At 49.2% G+C, this 22,290-nt stretch overlaps 1 protein-coding gene across 1 annotated transcript in view; it reads left to right on the forward strand.

Moving 5' to 3' along the window:
- The first annotated feature begins 8,526 nt into the window (after positions 1-8,526).
- ddx27 (DEAD (Asp-Glu-Ala-Asp) box polypeptide 27) overlaps positions 8,527-22,290 on the forward strand; it is a 56,411-nt gene continuing 42,647 nt past the window's right edge. Inside the window, exon 1 of the mRNA XM_041205169.1 lies at positions 8,527-9,065. Within this exon, the coding sequence (XP_041061103.1) occupies positions 8,985-9,065 (81 nt within the window). The 5' untranslated portion in view covers positions 8,527-8,984. The remainder of the gene's footprint in view (positions 9,066-22,290) is intronic.

The raw sequence follows: 22,290 nt of genomic DNA on the forward strand, positions 1-22,290 counted from the left end.
TACTGATAGTTTTCATAGCTACCTTAGAACCATAGAAAAGTTACAGAACAGAAGGAGGCCATTCGGCCCATCTTGTCCATGCCAGCCCGAGGACACCCAGGTGCCCTTTCTCATCCCACCTTCCTGCATCCAGCCCATAGCCCTGCAGCTTACAGCACTTTAGGTGCAGATCCAGGTACTTTTTAAAAGAGTTTAAAGTTTCTGCCTCTGCTACCAACTTGGGCAGCGAATTCCAGACACCCACTACCCTCTGCGTAAAAAAAAAAAAAGTTTTTCCTCATGTCCCCCCCTACACCTTCTGCCACTTATCTTGAATCTATGTCCCCTAGTTCTAGAATTCTCCACCAAGGGAAACAATTTTATCCTGTCCACTCTATCTATTCCACTCATAATTTTGTACACCTCAATCAAGTCACCTCTCAATCTTCTTTGTTCTAAGGAAAATAACCCCAGCCTATCCAATCTCTCCTCATAGCTACAATTTTCTAACCCTGGCAACACTCTTGTAAACCTCCTCTGCACTCTCTCTCCAGAGCTATTACATCCTTCCTGTAATGTGGTGACCAGAACTGCACACAATACTTCAGTTGTGGTCTCACCAGTGTTTTATACAATTCCAACACTATCCTTACTTTTATATTCTATACCTCTGCCAATGAAGGAGAGCATTCCATATGCCTTTTTACAACCTTGTCTACTTGAACTGCTGCCTTCAGGGACCTGTGTACTTGTACACTAAGATCTCTCACTTCATCTACCCCTCTTAGTATATTCCCATTTATTTTGTAATCCTGTAACTGTTTGAACTCCCTAAATGTATGACCTCACACTTCTCTATGTTAAAATCCATCTGCCACTTTACCACCCACTCCACCAACCCATCTGTATCTTATTTCGTGACTACCATGCACTTGCTTCAGGAAAAAATCCTTGCTTTGCAGAAAGTGGGGCTTTTAGTTACTTAATGTAATAATTTGTGATCGTGCAAAACATCTGTGGTATTAAAACTTAGTCACAATTTTAATTATGAGAGTTTATGAGGGAAAAAGATAAGGGAGCATTCAGCCTTCCTGATAGAGCCTATACTCCTGGACTGAGTCTCTCAAACCAGGAAGCTCCCAGTTTTGGCCTTTGGATTGTGTTGACTCAGTCAATCTTGGCCAGTGGCAATGGAGTTTTTATATTTATTCCCAAGATATGAGCATCACTGATACATTTATTGCCCAAACCTTTCTGCTGGTGACTAGGACTTGGTTTGTTACAACCTGAGTGACTAGCCCTCTTCAGGGGCTGGCTAAGAGTCCAAACTCCATACCAGTGTTCTCTAAAGTGCTTCAAATCCAATACTTCAAGGCATTTGCACTTTTGAAAGGGGCTGGTAGCACCCTAGTGTTCCTAAATCAACCTTGAGATGGTTTCTTGGAAACCAACGTTTGGCTTCTTAAGTGTTTTCAGCTCCAGATCCACTACCACTGTGCTAAATGGGACAGATTCAGAACAGATCTAGCACCACACAACTGGACATACAGGAGACACTGTGGGCCATCAGCAGCAACATTATATTCCACCACAACCTGTATCCTAATAGCCTGGAATATCCCTCACTCTACTATTACCATCAAGTTGGGGGACAAACAATTTTTAAATGGAGATTGTAAGAGTAGGACCAAGCATACCTAAAAATGAGGTGCTAACCTGGTGAAGCTACAACAGTATTGCTTGCATGCTAAACATAGAGTCAACAGATGTTTAAAAGATCAGATCAAAGCTCTTCAGTTCTGCCACATCCAGTTGTGAATGGTGGTGGGCAATTAAATAACTAAAAGGAGGAGGAGGCTTCACAAATATCCCCATCCTCAGTGATGCTGAGTGCAGTATGTGAATGCAAAAGACAAGGCTGAAGCAATTGCAACCGTCTTCAACTAGAAGTGGAAAATGGATAATCCATTTCGGCCACCTCCTGACGCCTCCATTGATGCCAGTCTTCAGCCAATTAGATTCACCCCACAATAAACTGCTTAAGGGTTTTTTCTTTCTCTTGAAACAAACCTAGTGCAATGGTGATTTTTTTTATATGCTGATGGCTGTACCTAGCCTGGAAAGGGACTGTTTTCAGACAAAGTCTCAGCAGTTGTGGGTAGATGCTAACAATCACACTACAAAGCTGTATTAGGCTTTTTTTAACCTTGATTAATTAAGGTGCTTACTGAAATGTGTAAGCTCATTCACTAGTGTATATAAGTAGAACAGCAGTTAACTTTAATGAATCGTTCCATGGTTCAATAGAAACAAGTACAGCTTGTTAAGAGGTCTTATGAATAGCCTTGGATATAAATAACTAACGGTGGAATAGATACAAATAATGAAACTTCTGTATGTTAGCTTTGAAGATGGAGGTGGAATGTTTTTTGGGAGGAAGGAACGGGCCAGGGAAAACCACTTGAGATGGAGTAAGAGCGATTTAAGGACAGAAGGTACATGTAAAAGCTCAAGAATCTTAATGGCAAGTGAATGACAATCAAGGCAGGCTTCCAGACAGGGTTTAGACAAATAACTCAACATTTTATAAGGCATTACCAAAAAAAAAATTAAAGGACCATAAGGCCTGTCAGTTCCTTACCTCATTACAACCTTGGTTCAAACGTGGACAAGTGAGGTGAGAGCGACTGCCCTTGACATCAAGGTAACATTTGATCGAGTGTAGCATCAAGGAGCACTAGCAAAACTAGGAATCTGGGGGGAAAACTCTCCAATGGTTGGAGTCAAACCTAGCACAAACAAAGATGGTCTCAGCTCCAGGACATCACTGCAGGAGTTCTTCAGGATGGTGTACTAGACCCAACCATCTTCAGCTGCTTCATCAATAACATTCCTTCCGTAAGTGGGGATGTTTGTTGACGATTGCTTAATATACAACACTCCTAGATACTGAAGCAGTCCATGTCCAAATGCAGAAAGAACTGCACACTATCCAGGCTTAGGCAGACAAGTGGCAAGCAACATCCGTGCCACACAAGTGCCAGGCAATAACTATCTCCAGCAAGAGAGAATCTAACCATCTCCCCTTAACATTCAATGACATTACTATTGCCAAATCCCCCACTATCAACACCCTGGGAATTCCCATTGATCAGAAATTGAACCGGACTAGCCATATAAATGCTGTGGCAACAAAAGCAGGTCAGAGGCTAGGAATCCTGCGGTGAATATCTCACCTCCTGACTCCCCAATGCCTGTCCACCTACAAGGTACAAATCAGGAGTGTGATGGAACTCTCTCCATTTGCCTAGATGAATGCAGCTTCAACAACACAAGCAGCTTGACACCATCCAGAACAAAGCAGCCCGCTTGATTGGCGCCCCATCCACAAACATTCACTCCCTCCACCACTGAAGCATCATGGCAACAGCCAACTACAAGATGCACTACAGGAACTTACCGAGCCTCTTTAGACAGCATTTTCCAAACCCACGACAACTGCCATCTAGAAGGACAAGGGCAGCAGATACATGGGAATTCCACCACCTGGAAGTTCTCCTCCAAGCCACTCACCATCCTGACTTTGAAATATATCACCATTCCTTCACTGTTGCTAGGTCAAAATCCTGGAACTCCCTCCCTAACACAATTGTGGGCATAACTACACAGACTGCAGTGGTTCAATAAAGCGGTTCACCACTACTCTGCCTCAGCTACAGTCGCAGGAGGCCCATCGTTTTTTTAAAAATCATTTACAGGATGTGGGTATCGTTGGCTAGGCCAACAATTATTGCCCTTCTCTAATTGCTCTTGAGAAGGTGGTGATGAGCTGCCTTCTTGAACCGCTGCAATTCTGTGATGTAGGTACACCCACAGTGCTGTTAGGGAGGAAGTTTCAGGATTTTGACACAGCGACACGGTGGGCCTCCATGGCGTCCAGAAAGTGTCACAGGGATGCATCACTGAATCCAGGGGGGCAGCACTCTTCTTGGCCTTTAGGGCCATGTCTTCATGGGAGCAGTCCTGGGCTGCAAGCATTGTGAAGAGTATGTGTGGCTGCAGTTTAAATGTGGTGCCCTGTATGAGGAAGTGGCGTGGCAGGCAAATCGGAGGTCACCTGCCAGCAAGATGGTGTGTTTCCTGTGGCTCACACCCTGGGATATCTACCTTCCCGAATACAGCCCTACCCCTGTAGCCTCTTCCCTTCTCTGAGGCCACTTATCCCCTTTCCCCAAACAAGTCCTACCCCTGCAGCTGTTGAAAAGCCACCCTGGCCTTACACCTGGTCTGGTAGGTAGAGACCTGCCCATGAGACCCCCTCCAAAAGTGATGTGGTGCTGCCTGTGAAGCCTGGCGCTGATGACTACGAGTGCTGCCCAAAGCAAAAAAACAAACAAACCTCGAAGTCCTGAGTGAAGTGCAGCTCGTCAGGTGTATGTCACTTATGTACAGTTGTGAAACACGTCGGCAGTCATGCTGATGTGCCCAGGTGATCCAATGTGAGGGGGATGATTCTGATGACCAAGGCTTATAATGAGATGCTAAAGATTTGAAATTAGGTTCCTGACGTGTGGTGGTGGGAAATGCAGCCCACCATTGATAGTCGGAGCGGATGATCACAAACTGGTTTCATGATGCCGTACTGCCCCACCCGCCATGATGCCCGACACCAACAGGGCTGGAAAATTCTGGCCATAGTATTCAGCCCTAAAAAATCTGGGTTTTAATAGTGTCTTAAAGGAGGAAAGTGAGGTAGAGATTGGGAGGCATAACGTAGCAAGGGTATCCTGGAGCTTGGAGTCTAGGCAGCTGAAGGCACAGCGACCGATGGTGGAACAATTGAAATTGGGAATGCACAAGAGGCCAGAATTAGAGGAGAGCAGATCTCTCAGAGGGTTGTGGAGCTGGAGGTGATACAGAGATAGGGAGGGACAAGATTATGGGGGCTTTTGAAAACAAGGATGAGAATTTTAAAGTCAAGGCATTACTTGGCTGGGAGCTAAAATAGATCAGCGAGCACAGGGGTGATAGGTGAACAGGACTTGCTGCAAGTTGAGACATAGGTAGCAGAGTTTTGATGACCTGAAATTTAAGGAGTATAGAATGTGACAGGGCAGCTAGGAGTGTGTTGGAATAATTGAGTCTAGAGATAACAAAGACACAAATGAGAGTTTCAGCAGCAGATATGTTGAGACAGGCAAAGTCAGGCGATGTTATGGAGGAGGGAAATAGATGAAAAATCTAACTTCCCCATGACATTCAACAACATTATGATTGCTGCATCTCCCACTATCAACATCCTGGGGGTTACCACTGACCAGAAACTTAACTGGACCAGCCACACAAATACTGTGGCTACAAGAGCAGGTCAGAGGCTGGGGATCCTGCAGCGAGTAATTCACCTCTTGACTCCCCAAAGCCTGCCTACCATTTACAAGGCACAAGTCTGGATAGAATATGCAGATCCAACAATACTCGAGAAGGTTGACACCATCCAGGACAAAGCAGTCCCCCTGATTAGCACCCTATCCATCACCTTAAACGTTCACTCCCTCCACCACCAGTGTGCAGTGGCAGCAGTGTGTATCGTACGCAAGATGCACTGCAGCAACTTGCCAAGGCTTATTTGACAGCACCTTCCAACCAGGGACCTCTACCACCTAGTAGGACAAGAGCAGCAGATGCATGGGGCCTCCAGCATCTGCATTTCCCCTCCAAGCCACACATCATCCTGTCTTGGAACTATATTACCATTACTTCACTGTTGTGGGTCAAAATCCTGGAACTCCCTTCCTAATCGCACTATGGGTGTACCTACACCAGATGGGCTGCAGCAGTTGAAGAAGGTAGCCCACCCACCACCACCTTCTTGTGGCATTCTGGCCTTACCACATCCCATGAACAAATATAGAAAAATGATGATGGAAAGGAGCAATAAATGGAAAAGGCTGGACCTACGATGATATAAAGATATAGCGAATTTACTAATGTTGGGGAAGACCAAACATATTCCAGTGTGCAGATTCAGCTTAAGGTAGACACATATACCTTTTTTAAATACAGTTAATGAATATTACAAGTTTAAGTGTACAGGACAGACAGATACCCATTGTCAATGTGAAGAGAAAAGATTCTAGCCAATTGTGGTATATATCAAGCAGTCTAATCATGAGCTATATTTGGAAAAAATGATTCAAAAAAGGAGGGAGAGCTGTGCCACTCTGGAACAGTCCATGCCTTTCATCCCATGCCCACAGTTTCTCTTCACTAACAGCTCCTTTGTACATTGGTCCCTCCTAAATCCTTCCCATAGAGAGTCGCACGTAGGCCAGACCTGGTAAAGCAGCAGGTTTCCTTTCCTAAAGAACATTGCTGAACCAATTTGTATTTTTTTAAATGAAGATCCAACAACTTTTATTTTCAAATTTTTGAACTGAATTGAGATTCTCAAAGTACCATGATGGGATGTGAAATCATGATCTCTTGATTATTAGTCAAGCAACATAAGCCCTACACTGCTGTATCAGACAGAGGGAAGGGAAAATTGCCTGGAAGTTTAATTCCCGATCATCAAAAAGCAATAGCTGTTAAAGGTGCATGTTTCAGATAGCCTGCTGGTACTAACTGACAAGGCCAACTTTTGAATATTGCCAATTTAGATGCTGTATTATAGGGCAACTGGACAGAAAATCATTGCCTTTCTAGGGAATCCTTAAATGGTGATAGATATAAATAAGATTGAGTCCAAAGATTCTTCACGAATCAGCGTGGGAAATAGATCAGTGTCACATCTTTGATCAAAGATTTGGAATGGGAATCACTACAGCAAAGGAGGGAGAAAAATAGACAGACCATCTTCTATAAAATATGGAATGGACTGGTGGGAATTGACAGTAATAAGTACCTGATGCCCTCTGGCAATGACAAAACACGAGGTAGTCATCTACACAGGCCATTTGTTCCCAAGACAATGTCCCAGATGGAAAACAGTAAAAACTGGGAAATAAGAGTACTGGCCTAAACTGGTCTTGTATACCTTAAAATGGAATGCCAGGTCAGACCAGTACTCTTATTTCCCAATTTTACATGTAGCAACAATCATTCTTATCAAGGACAATCCCACAGTGGAACAAACGGTCAAAGGGTCAGTCACAGCCCCATCACTTAAAATCTTAAAGATTTGTCTTTAGATTATTTCCATTTAAAAGTTTACATTATCAGGACTACCATTTCAGCAGGTCAGGCCTGGTTTAGCCAGTGCTAACCATACAAATGTTGGTGGTACATGGACATTACGCTGAGATGCTGATAGAACAAAAACAGGGGAGAGAAATTAGAGGAGGGAATATACTTTTAAAAAGGTAAAACATGACTCTATGACTTATGCAGGAGGGAGGTAATTTCAAACAGTTTCTTCTTTTAACATTGATTTTTCCTAGCAAGGTTTTGAGAAATGTGTATTCCTAGGGTATTTTACAGCTTCGAGTGAAGTTGGCAACAGATATCAGTGGTCAAGTCAACTTGAACTGTAAGCTAAAAACAAAAAACTGCAGATGCTGGAAATCCAAAACAAAAACAGAATTACCTGGAAAAACTCAGCAGGTCTGGCAGCATCGGCGGAGAAGAAAAGAGTTGACGTTTTGAGTCCTCATGACATTTCCACAGAACTGAGCGAATATAAGGAGAGGGGTGAAATATAAGCTGGTTTAAGGTGTGGGGGGAGGGGGGGGGGGGGGGGGGGGGGGGGGGGGCGGGGAGGGGTGGCGGGGGGGGGGGGTGGCGAAGAGAAGTTGGGGGGGTGGTGTGGTTGTAGGGACACGCAAAGCAAGCAGTGATAGGAGCAGATAATCAAAAGATGTCACAGACAAAAGAACAAAGGAACACAGAGGAGTTGAAGATAGTGATATTATCTAAATGAATGTGCTCTCTTGCCCACATGTCTGTCCTTGGCTTGCTGCATTGTTCCAGTGAAGCCCAACGCAAACTGGAGGAACAGCACCTCATCTTCCGACTAGGCACTTTACAGCCTTCTAGACTGAACATTGAATTCAACAACTTTAGATCTTGAACTCCCTCCTCTATCCCCACCCCGTTTCTGTTTCTTCCCCCTTCCTTTTGTTTTTTCCAATAATTTATATAGATTTTTCTTTTCTCACCTATTTCTATTATTTTGGAGTTATGTTGGAGTTAGTGTCTAGAGCAGTGGAGCCCATCAGAGTTCTGAGTGCGACCCATGAGACATTTGTTGACAGTTGCCCACGTGTAGGATTGCCTGCTGGTTTCCGTCCGCATGATTTTTTTCCTACTGGTATTACTGAAGTGATACACATGTAAAATATGGTGGTGAGGTTATGTGAAATGAGGGATGTGCTGATTGCACACAACATTGACTGAGAGCCGTGCGCTCCCTCCCTGTCCAATCAAAGTGCTGCTACAGTTCAATCGGCACGCCCTGCAAATTCTAGGTACGCATGCGCAGTGGGCAAAAGTACACTATCCTGGGAGACCGTCTTGGTTATGAAACCGGGGAATATGGGATGTTGTGCCTTCCTATGTTACATTTGCCGTTCATTTAATTTGCCCCTAATTGTGTAATGGATCGCACGCGCCAGATTTCAATCTTGCTGCCACTGAGATGAAGGAGGGACACTCGTGCGGCTCACTCACTAGCCGAGGTTGCCCATCACTGATCGAGACCTTGAATGAGGGATAAAATAAATGAGGAACTGGTAGTTTTTTTTATCCATGTACTCTATTGACTTTGAGTTATGGTTTGTAGAATTACATTGACCTAACTGTGGGTTATTGACTGAGAGCCTGGGTAAGGGTATTGAGCTCACAGCCTTCAGTCCGGCAGCCGGAACGATTGTTCTGCGGACTGTTTGTTCCGGACGCCGGTCCTGCGGATCGGGTGTTGGCGACGGACGTTCCCCCAGCAGCACCGGTTCTAGATTCTCCACACGTGCCCGTTCCGATCCCGAATCTAATCGGTTTGTCGCAGCTCGATGGCGGCTTTGGATTTTATCGGGACGATCGGCGATGAGGATGAGGTTCCGGAGGAGGAGGAGACGGGGTCTGAGGGAGAGGTGAGTGAGGTCCGGCCGGAGGGGTGCTTCCTGGGCCTCGGCCGCCCCGCAGCAGCTCCCGGTCCCGAAAGGTTAAAGCTGGACCCCGGTAATAAACCCACCTTCACCGACCCCCCCCCCCCCCCCCGTAATAAACCCACCTCCACCGACCCCCCGGTAATAAACACACCGACTCCCGACCCCCCGGTAATAAACACGCCGACCCCCCCCCCCCCCGGTTATAAACCCACCGTCACCGACCCCCCCCCCCAGTAATAAACCCACCTTCACCAATCCCCACCCCGGTAATAAACACACCGACCCCCCTCCTCGGTAATAAACCCACCGTTACCGATTCCCCCACCCCCCCCGGTAATAAACACCGTCACCGACCCCCCCACCCCCACCCGGTAATAAACACACTGTAATCGCCCCCTCCCCCCGGTAATAAACACACCGTCACCGTCCCCCGTCTCCCCCCCCCTCGGTAATAAACACACTGTCACCACCCCCTACGGTAATAGAGACACCGTCACCGCCCCTCCGGTAATAAACACACCGTCACCGTCCTGGTCACAAACTAACCATCACTGCCCGGTAATAAACACACTCCCACCATCACCACCCCGTAATAAACACACCGTCACTGCCTCGCCGATAATAAACACATTGCCCCCTCCCCCGGTAATAAACACACTAACAACGCCCTGCCGGTAATAAATATGCGGTCACCGCCCCGGTAATAAACTCACCATCACTGCCCCGGTAATAAACATACTCGCACCATCACCACCCTGGTAATAAACACACTGTCACCGCTTCGCTGGTAATAAACAGACCGCACCTGCCCCCACCCCGGTGATAAACACACCATCATCACCCCCCAGCTAATAAACACACCACCCCCACCCCCCGGTAATAAACACACTAACAACGCCCTGCCGGTAATGAACACACCGTAACCGCCCCCCCCCCCCCCTCCTCCCCGGTAATAAACACACCATCACCGCCACCACGGTAATAAACACACCATCACCCCCCTCCCCCCCCATCAGTAATAAACCCACCATCACTGCCTCCTCCCCCTGGTAATAAACACACTGTCACCGCCACCCCTGGTAATAAACACACTGTCACCACCCTCCCCGGCAATAAACACACTGTCACCGCCCCCCCACCTCGGTAATAAACACACCATCACCGCCTCCTCACCAGTAATAAACACACTGTCACCGTGCTCCCAGTAATAAACCCACTGTCACCACGCCCCCGGTAATAAACACACTGTCACTGCCCCCCGGGTACTAAACAAACCGTCATTGCCCCCTCCCCCCGGTAATAAACACACTCACCGCCTCCCCCCCGGTAATAAACACACCGCCCCCGCCCCCGGTAATAAACACACCGCCCCCGCACCCCAGTAATAAACAGACCGTCACTGCCCCAGTAATAAACACACTGTCACTGCCTCGGTAATGAACACACTGTCACTGCGCCCCCGGTAATAAACACACTGTCACCGCCCCCTCGGGTACTAATCAAATCACCGCTGTGCCTCCCAACCCCCCCCCATAAATACACTTTCACCACCTCCCCCCGGCTATAAACACACCGCCCCCGCCCCACGGTAATAAACACACCGTCACCACCTCGGTAATAAACACACCGTCACCACCTCGGTAATAAACACACCGTCACCACCTCGGTAATAAACACACCGTCACCAACCCGCCAGTAATAAACACACCGTCACTGCCCCACTCCCCAGTAATAAACACACTGTCACCATGCTCCCGGTAATAAACACACTGTCACCGCCCCGCTGGTAATAAACACACCGCCACTGCCCCGGTAATAAACACACTGTCACCGCCCTGCCAGTAATGAACACACTGTCACCGCCCCCCCGCCCCGGTAATAAACTCACCATCACTGCCCCGGTAATAAACACTCGCACCATCACCACCTCGGTAATAAACACACCGTCACTGCTTCGCTGGTAATAAACACACCGTAACTGCCCCGGTAATGAACACACCGTCACTGCTTCGCTGGTAATGAACACACCTTAACTGCCCCGGTAAGAAACACACTGTCACTGCTTCACTGGTAATAAACACCCCATAACTGCTCCGGTAATAAACACACCGTCACCGCCCCGCCAGTGCTAAACACAACTGCCCCCCCCCACCCCAGTAATAAATATACTTTCACTGCCTCCCCCCCCAGTAATAAACACACCATCTCTGCCCCCCCAGTAATAAACACACTGTCACCACCTCGGTAATAAACACACCCTCACCAACCCGCCAGTAATAAACACACTGTCACTGCCCCCCTCCCCGGTAATAAACACACTGTCACCGTGCTCCCGGTAATAAACACACTGTCACCGCCCCGCTGGTAATAAACACACTGTCACTGCCATTCACACACACAGTCACTGCCCCGGTGCCATTCATACACACACACACCCCTTCACTGACCCGATACCATTCACACACACCATCACTGCCCCAATATCATTCACACACACAAACACACCGTCACTGCCCTGTGCCGTTCACATACACCATCACTACCCGTTACCATTCACACACACACACACACACACACACACACACACACACACATATACACTGTCGCTGCCCCGAAAGCATTCAGACACACACACACACACACACACCGTGACTGCCCCGGTGCCATTCACACACACAAACACACCATCACTGTCACTGCCCCGATACCATTCACACACACCGTCACTGCCCCGATACCATTCACACACACACACACACCCACATCGTCACTGCCCCGATACCATTCACACACACCCACACCGTCACTGCCCCGATACCATTCACACACATCAACACCTTCACTGCCCCGATACCATTCACACACATCAACACCGTCACTGCCCCGATACCATTCACACACACACACACCGTCACTGCCCCGATACCATTCACACACACACACACCGTCACTGCCCCGATACCATTCACACACACACACACCATCACTGCCCCGATACCATTCTCACACACACACGCACACACACACACCGTCACTGCCCCGGTGCCATTTACACGCACACATCATCAGTGCCCCGATACCATAAACACACACACACTGTCACTGCCCTGATACAATAAGCACACACACCCACATATCGTCACTGGCCCGATACAATTCACACACACGTCGTCACTGCCCCGATACCATTCGCACACACATTGTCACTGCCCCAATACCATTCACACACACATCGTCACTGCCCCAATACCATTCACACACACGTCGTCAATGCCCCGATACCATTCACACACACGTCGTCACTGCCCCGATACCATTCACACACACGTCGTCACTGCCCCGATACCATTCACATACACGTCGTCACTGCCCCGATACCATTCACATACACGTCGTCACTGCCCGATACCATTCACACACACGTCGTCACTGCCCCGATACCATTCACACACATGTCGTCACTGCACCAATACCATTCACACACACGTCGTCACTGCCCCGATACCATTCACACACACATCGTCACTGCCCCGATACCATTCACACTCACACCGTTACTGCCCCGATACCATAAACACACACACACATATCGTCACTGCCCCGGTACCATTCACGTACACACACACACTGTCACTGTCCTGGTACAATACACACACACACACACACACACACACACACACACACACACACACATATACACACACACACACCATCACTGCCCCGTTACCATAAACGCACACACACTGTCACTGCCCCGATACCATAAACACACACATACACAACCCACACACACAAACACACACACACCATCACTGCCCCGATACCATTCACACACACACACACATACACACACCATCACTGCCCCAATACTATAAACACACACACACTGTCACTGCCCCGATACCATAAACACACACATGCACAACCCACACACACAAACACACACACACCATCACTGCCCCGATACCATTCACACACACACACACACACACACACACACACACGCATCGTCAGTGCCCCTGCACTGTTCACGTACACACACACTGTCACTGTCCTGGTACAATACACACACACATATACAACCCACACACACAAACACACACACACCATCACTGCCCCGATACCATTCACACACACACACACACACACACACACACACACACACAGTCACTGCCCTGGTACCATTCACACACACGTTGTCACTGCCTCGATACCATTCACACACACACACACACACACACACTGTCACTGCCCTGATACCATTCACACACACCATCACTGCCCCGATACCATTCACACAGACACACACACACCGTCACTGCCCCATACCATTCACACATACACACATGCACATGCATGGTCACTGCCCCAGTGCCATTCATACGCACCGTCTCTGCCCCGATGTCATTCACACACACACACACACACACAGTCACTGCCCCGATAACATTCACACACAAACACACACCCCGTCACTGCCCTGCTGCCATTCAAACGCACTGTCTCTGCCCCGATGCCATTCATACACACACACACACACACCGTCACTGCCCCGGTGCCATTCACACATACACACACACACCGTCACTGCCCTGATACCATTCACACACACACACACTGTCAGTGCCCCAGTACCACTTGCACAGACACACACACACACCGTCACTGCCCCTATACCCATTCACACACACACACACACACACACACACACACACTGTCACTTCCCTGATACAATTCACACACACACACTCACACCACGTCACTGCCCTGATACCATTCACACACACACACACCATCACTGCCCTGATACCATTCACACACACGTTGTGACTGCCTCGATACCATTCACACACACACACAACGTCACTTCCCCGATACCATTCATACACACCATCACTGCCCCGATACCATTTACACACACACACACACACACACACACACACACACACACACACACACACACACACACACACACACACACACCGTCACTGCCTGAAAGCATTCACACACACACACTCTGTCACTGCCCCATACCATTCACACATACACATGCACATGCCCGTTGCCATTCATACACACCGTCTCTGCCCCGATGCCATTCACGCACACACACCCCGTCACTGCCCTGGTGCCATTCATACACACCGTCTCTGCCCCGATGCCATTCACACACACACACACACACACACACACACACACACACACACACACACACACACACACACACACACACACACACACACAGTCAGTTCCCCAGTACCATTCGCACAGACACACACACCGTCACTGCCCCATACCATTCACACACACACGCACACACACGCACACATGCACTGTCACTGCCCCGATACCATTCACACACACACACACACACCGTCACTTCCCTGATACCATTCACACACACACGCACACCATGTTACTGCCCTGGTGTCATTCATACACACCGTCTCTGCTCCGATGCCATTCACACACACACACACCCTGTCACTGCCCCGGTGCCAATCACACACACACACGCCGTCACTGCCCTGATGCCATTCACACACACACACCGTCACTGCCCTGATGCCATTCACACACACACACACCATCACTGCCCTGATACTATTCACACACACACACACACACACACACACACACACACACCGTCACTGCCCCAATACCATTAACACACATACACCATTAGTGTCTCGATACCATAAACACACACACGCCATCACTGCCCCGATACCATTCACACACACGCATTGTCACTGCCCCGGTGCCAGTCACACACACACACATGCCGTCACTGCCCTGATACCATTCACACACACACACACACACACACACCATCACTGCCCTGATACCATTCACACACACACACACACCGTCACTGCCCCAATACCATTAATACACATACACCATTAGTGTCTCGATACCATAAACACACACACGCCATCACTGCCCCGATACCATTCACACACACGCATTGTCACTGCCCCGGTGCCATTCACACACACACACATGCCGTCACTGCCCTGATACCATTCACACACACACACACACACACACACACACACACACACACACACACACACACACACACACACATCATCACTGCCCTGATATCATTCACACACACACACACACACATCATCACTGCCCTGATATCATTCACACACACACACATCATCACTTGCCCTGATATCATTCACACACACACACATCATCACTGCCCTGATACCATTCTCACACACGCATTGTCACTGCCCCAGTGCCATTCACACACTTACACCATTAGTGTCTCGATACAATAAACACACTCACACCGTCACTGCCCCAATACCATTCACAAACTCACACCGTCACTGCCCCAATACCATTCACACACTCACACTGTCACTGCCCCAATACCATTCACACACTCACACCGTCACTGCTCCAATACCATTCACATAATCACACCGTCACTGCCCCGATATCATTCATACACTCACACAGTCACTGCCCCGATACCATTCACACACTCACACCGTCACTGCCCTGATACCATTCACATAATCACACCGTCACTGCCCCGATACCATTCATACACTCACACCGTCACTGTCCCGATACCATTCACACACTCATACCATCACTGCCCCGATACCATTCACACACTCACACCGTCACTGTCCGAATACCATTCACACACACACATCGTCATTGCCCCGATACCATTCACACACACACATCGTCATTGCCCCGATACCATTCACACACACACATCGTCATTGCCCGATACCATTCACACACACGCACACACACTCACACATCGTCACTGCCCCGGTACCATAAGCTCACTCACACCATCACTGCCCCGATACCATTCACACACTCACACTGTCACTGCCCCGCTACCATTAACACACTCACACCATCACTGCCCGCTACCATTCACACACACACATCGTCAGTGCCCCGATACCATTCACACCATCAGTGCCCTGATGCCATAAACACACAGACACCGTCACTGCCCCGATACCATAAGCACATGCACACACACACATATCGTCACTGCCCCGATACCATTCACACACACATCATCACTGCCCCGATACCATTCACACACATGTCGTCACTGCCCCGATGCTATTCACACACACATCGTCACTGCCCCGATGCTATTCACACACACATCGTCACTGCCCCGATACCATTCACACACACATCGTCACTGCCCCGATACCATTCACACCACTGCCCCGATACAATAAGCACACACACACACACACACACACACACACACACACACACACACACACACACACACACATCGTCAGTGCCCCGATACCATTCACACCATCAGTGCCCTGATGCCATAAACACACAGACACCGTCACTGCCCCGATACCATAAGCACATGCACACACACACATATCGTCACTGCCCCGATACCATTCACACACACATCATCACTGCCCCGATACCATTCACACACATGTCGTCACTGCCCCGATGCTATTCACACACACATCGTCACTGCCCCGATGCTATTCACGTACACACACACACCATCACTGCCCCAGTACCATTCATGTTCACACACACACACACATCATCACTGCCCTGATACCATTCACATAATCACACCGTCACTGCCCCAATACCATTCACGCACACACACCGTCACTGCCCCAATACCATTCACACACTCACACCGTCACTGCCCCAATACCATTCACACACTCACACCATCACTGCCCCAATACCATTCACACACTCACACCGTCACTGCCCCGGTGCCATTCACACACACACATCGTCATTGCCCTGATACCATTCACACACGCACACCATCAGTGCCCTGATGTCATAAGCGCACACACACACACACACTCACACACACACACATATCATCACTGCCCCGATACTATTCACACTCACACGTCACTGCCCCAATACCATTCACACACTCACACCGTCACAGCCCCAATACCTTTCACACACTCACACCGTCACTGCCCCAATACCATTCACACACTCACACCGTCACTGCCCCAATACCATTCACACACTCACACCGTCATTGCCCCAATACCATTCACATACTCACACCGTCATTGCCCCAATGCCATTCACACACTCACACCGTCATTGCCCCAATAACATTCACACACACACTCACACCGTCACTGCCCCAATACCATTAACACACTCACATAGTCCCTGCCCCGGTACCATTCTCACACACACACCGTCACTGCCCCGATACCATTCTCACACACACGTCGTCACTGCCCCGATACCATAAGCTCACTCACAGCATCACTGCCCCGATACCATTCACACACTCACACCGTCACTGCCCCAATACCATTCACACACAGACATCGTCATTGCCCCGACACCATTCACACACTCACACCGTCAGTGCCCTGATGCCATAAACACACACACACCGTCACTGACCCGATACCATTCACACACACATCATCACTGTCCCAAAGCATAAACACACACACACGCAACGTCATTGCCCCAGTACCATATACACACACACACACATCGTCACTGCCCTGGTACCATTCACGTACACACACACACCATCACTGCCCCAGTACCATTCATGTTCACACACACACACACACACATCGTCACTATCCCGGTACCCCTCTCACACACACATCTTCACTGCCCCGATATCATTCTCACACACACAACGTCACTGCCCTGATACCATTCACATAATCACACCATCACTGCCCTGATACCATTCACACACTCACACCTTCACTGCCCCGATACCATTCACACACTCACACCATCACTGCCCTGATACCATTCACACACTCACACCTTCACTGCCCCAATACCATTCACACACTCACACCATCACTGCCCCAATACCATTCACACACACACACCTTCACTGCCCCAATACCATTCACACACTCACACCATCACTGCCCCAATACCATTCACACACACACACCGTCACTGCCCCGGTGCCATTCACACACACACATCGTCCTTGCCCTGATACCATTCACACACTCACACCATCAGTGCCCTGATGCCATAAGCACAAACACACACACATATCATCACTGCTCCGATACTATTCACACACACATCGTCACTGCCCCGATGCCATTCACACACACATCGTCACTGCCCCGATACCATTCACACACACACACGCACCGTCATTGCCCCATTACCATATATACACACACACACACACACACACACACACACATCGTCACTGCCCCGATGCCATTCACACACGCATCATCACTGCCCCGATACCATTCACACACACATCATCACTGCCCCGATACCATAAACACACACACACACACACACCGTCACTGCCCCGATACCATTCATACACTCAACACCGTCACTGCCCCGGTGCCATTCACACACACACATCGTCATTGCCCTGATACCATTCACACACTCACACCATCAGTGCCCTGATGCCATAAGCACACACACACACACACACACACACACACACACACATCATCACTGCCCCGATACTATTCACACACACATCGTCACTGCCCTGATACTATTCACACACACATCGTCACTGCCCCGATGCTATTCACACACACATCGTCACTGCTCCGATACCATTCACACACACATCATCACTGCCCCGATACCGTTCACACACACCTCGTCACTGCCCCGATACCATTCACACACACCTCGTCACTGCCCCGATACCATTCACACACACCTCGTCACTGCCCCGATACCATTCACACACACCTCGTCACTGCCCCGATACCATTCACACAAACATCGTCCCTGCCCCGATACCATTCACACACACACACCGTCACTGCCCCAATACCATTCACACACACACACCGCCACTGCCCCAATACTATTCACACACTCACACCGTCACTGCCCCAATACCATTCATACACTCACACCGTCACTGCCCCGGTGCCAATCACACACACACACCGTCATTGCCCTGATACCATTCACACACTCACACCATCAGTGCCCTGATGTCATAAGCACACACACACACACACACACACACATCATCACTGCCCCGATACTATTCACACACACATCGTCACTGTCCCGATACAATTCACACACACATCGTCACTGCCCCGATACCATTCACACACACATCGTCACTGCCCCGATACCATTTACACACACATCCTCACTGCCCCGATACCATTCAAACACACTTCGTCACTGCCCCGATACCATTCACACACACATCGTCACTGCCCTGAAACCATTCGCACACATATCGTCACTGCCCTGATACCATAAACACACACACGCGCACCGTCATTGCCCCAGTACCATTCACGTAGACACACACACCATCACTGCCCCAGTACCATTCACGTACACACACACACACACACACACACACACACACACAGTCACTGCCCCGATACCATTCACACACTCGTATCGTCACTGCCCCGATACCATTCACACACTCACATCGTCACTGTCCCGATACCATAAACACACACACACCGTCACGGTCACGATACCATAAACACACACACACCGTCGCTGTCCCGATACCATTCACACACACACACACACATCGTCACTGCCCCAGTACCATTCGTGTACACACACACACCATCACTGCCCCGATATCATAAACACACACACCCCGTCACTGCCCGAGACCATAAAAACACACACACACAACACACACACACAAACACACACACACCTTCACTGCCTGATACCATTCACACACACACACCATCACTGCCCTGATGCCATTTGCATACACACACACCGTCATTGTCCCGGTACCATTCACTTACGCGCACACACACACACACACACACACACACACACACACAGACACAGTCACTGCTCTGGTACCATTCACACACACATTGTCACTGCCTCGATATCATTCACGAACACACACACATCGTCACTGCCCCAATACCATTCACACACACATCGTTATTGCCCCGATACCATTCACACACACATTGTAATTGCCCCAATACCATTCACACACACATCGTCACTGCCCCGATACCATTCACACACACGTCGTCACTGCCCCGATACCATTCACACACATGTCGTCACTGACCCAATACCATTCACACACACACACACATACGTCGTCACTGCCCCGATACCATTCACACACACGTCGTCACTGCCCCGATACCATTCACACACACGTCGTCACTGCCCCGATACCATTCACACACATTTCGTCACTGCCCCGATACCATTCACGCACACATCATCACTGCCCCGATACCATTCACACACACCTTGTCACTGCCCCGATACCATTCACACACACATCGTCACTGCCCCGATACCGTTCACACACTCACACCGTCACTGCCCCAATACCATTCACACACACACACCGTCACTGCCCCATTCCTATTCACACACTCACACCGTCACTGCCCCAATACCATTCACACACTCACCGTCACTGCCCCAATACCATTCACACACTCTCACCGTCACTGCCCCAATACCATTCACACACTCACACCGTCACTGCCCCGATACCATTCACACACTTACATCGTCACTGCCCCGATACCATTCACACACACATCATCACTGCCCCAATACCATTCACACACACATCGTCACTGCCCCGATACCATTCACACACACATCGTCACTGCCCCGATACCATTCACACACACATCATCACTACCCCGATACCTTTCACACACACAGCGTCACTGCCCCAATACCATTAACACACTTACACCATTAGTGTCTCGATACCATAAACACACACACGCCATCAATGCCCCGATACCATTCACACGCACACACCATCACTGCCCCGGTGCCATTCACACACAGACACCGTCACTGCCCCAATACCATTCACACACACACATACGTCGTAACTGCCCCGATACCACTCACACACTCGTACCGTCACTGCCCCGATACCATTCACACGCTCGTACTGTCACTGCCCCGATACCATAAACACACACACACCGTCACTGTCCCGATACCATAAACACACACACCGTCACTGCCCCGATACCATTCACACACTCGTACCGTCACTGCCCCGATACCATTCACACCCACACACTGTCACTGTCGCGATACCATAAACACACACACACTGTCACTGCACCGATACCATTCACACACACCTTGTCACTGCCCCGATACCATTCACACACACATCGTCACTGCCCCGATACCATTCACACACTCACACCGTCACTGCCCCAATACCATTCACACACTCACACCGTCACTGCCCCAATACCATTCACACACACACCGTCACTGCCCCATTCCTATTCACACACTCACACCGTCACTGCCCCAATACCATTCACACACTCTCACCGTCACTGCCCCGATACCATTCACACACATGTCGTCACTGCCCCGATACCATTCACACACATGTCGTCACTGCACCAATACCATTCACACACACGTCGTCACTGCCCCGATACCATTCACACACACATCGTCACTGCCCCGATACCATTCACACTCACACCGTTACTGCCCCGATACCATAAACACACACACACATATCGTCACTGCCCCGGTACCATTCACATACACACACACACTGTCACTGTCCTGGTACAATACACACACACACACACACACACACACACACACACACACACACACACACACACACACACACACACACACACACACACACCATCACTGCCCCGTTACCATAAACGCACACACACTGTCACTGCCCCGATACCATAAACACACACATACACAACCCACACACACACACCATCACTGCCCCGACACCATTCACACACACACACACATACACACACCATCACTGCCCCAATACTATAAACACACACACACTGTCACTGCCCCGATACCATAAACACACACATGCACAACCCACACACACAAACACACACACACCATCACTGCCCCGATACCATTCACACACACACACACACACACACACACACACACACACACACACACACGCGCATCGTCAGTGCCCCTGTACTGTTCACGTACACACACACTGTCACTGTCCTGGTACAATACACACACACATATACAACCCACACACACAAACACACACACACCATCACTGCCCTGATACTATTCACATACACACACACCGTCATTGCCCCGGTACCATTCAATCACACACACATACACACACACACACAGTCACTGCCCTGGTACCATTCACACACAC

Source organism: Carcharodon carcharias, chromosome 14 (genome assembly GCF_017639515.1).
Source record: "Carcharodon carcharias isolate sCarCar2 chromosome 14, sCarCar2.pri, whole genome shotgun sequence".
NCBI lineage: Eukaryota > Metazoa > Chordata > Chondrichthyes > Lamniformes > Lamnidae > Carcharodon > Carcharodon carcharias.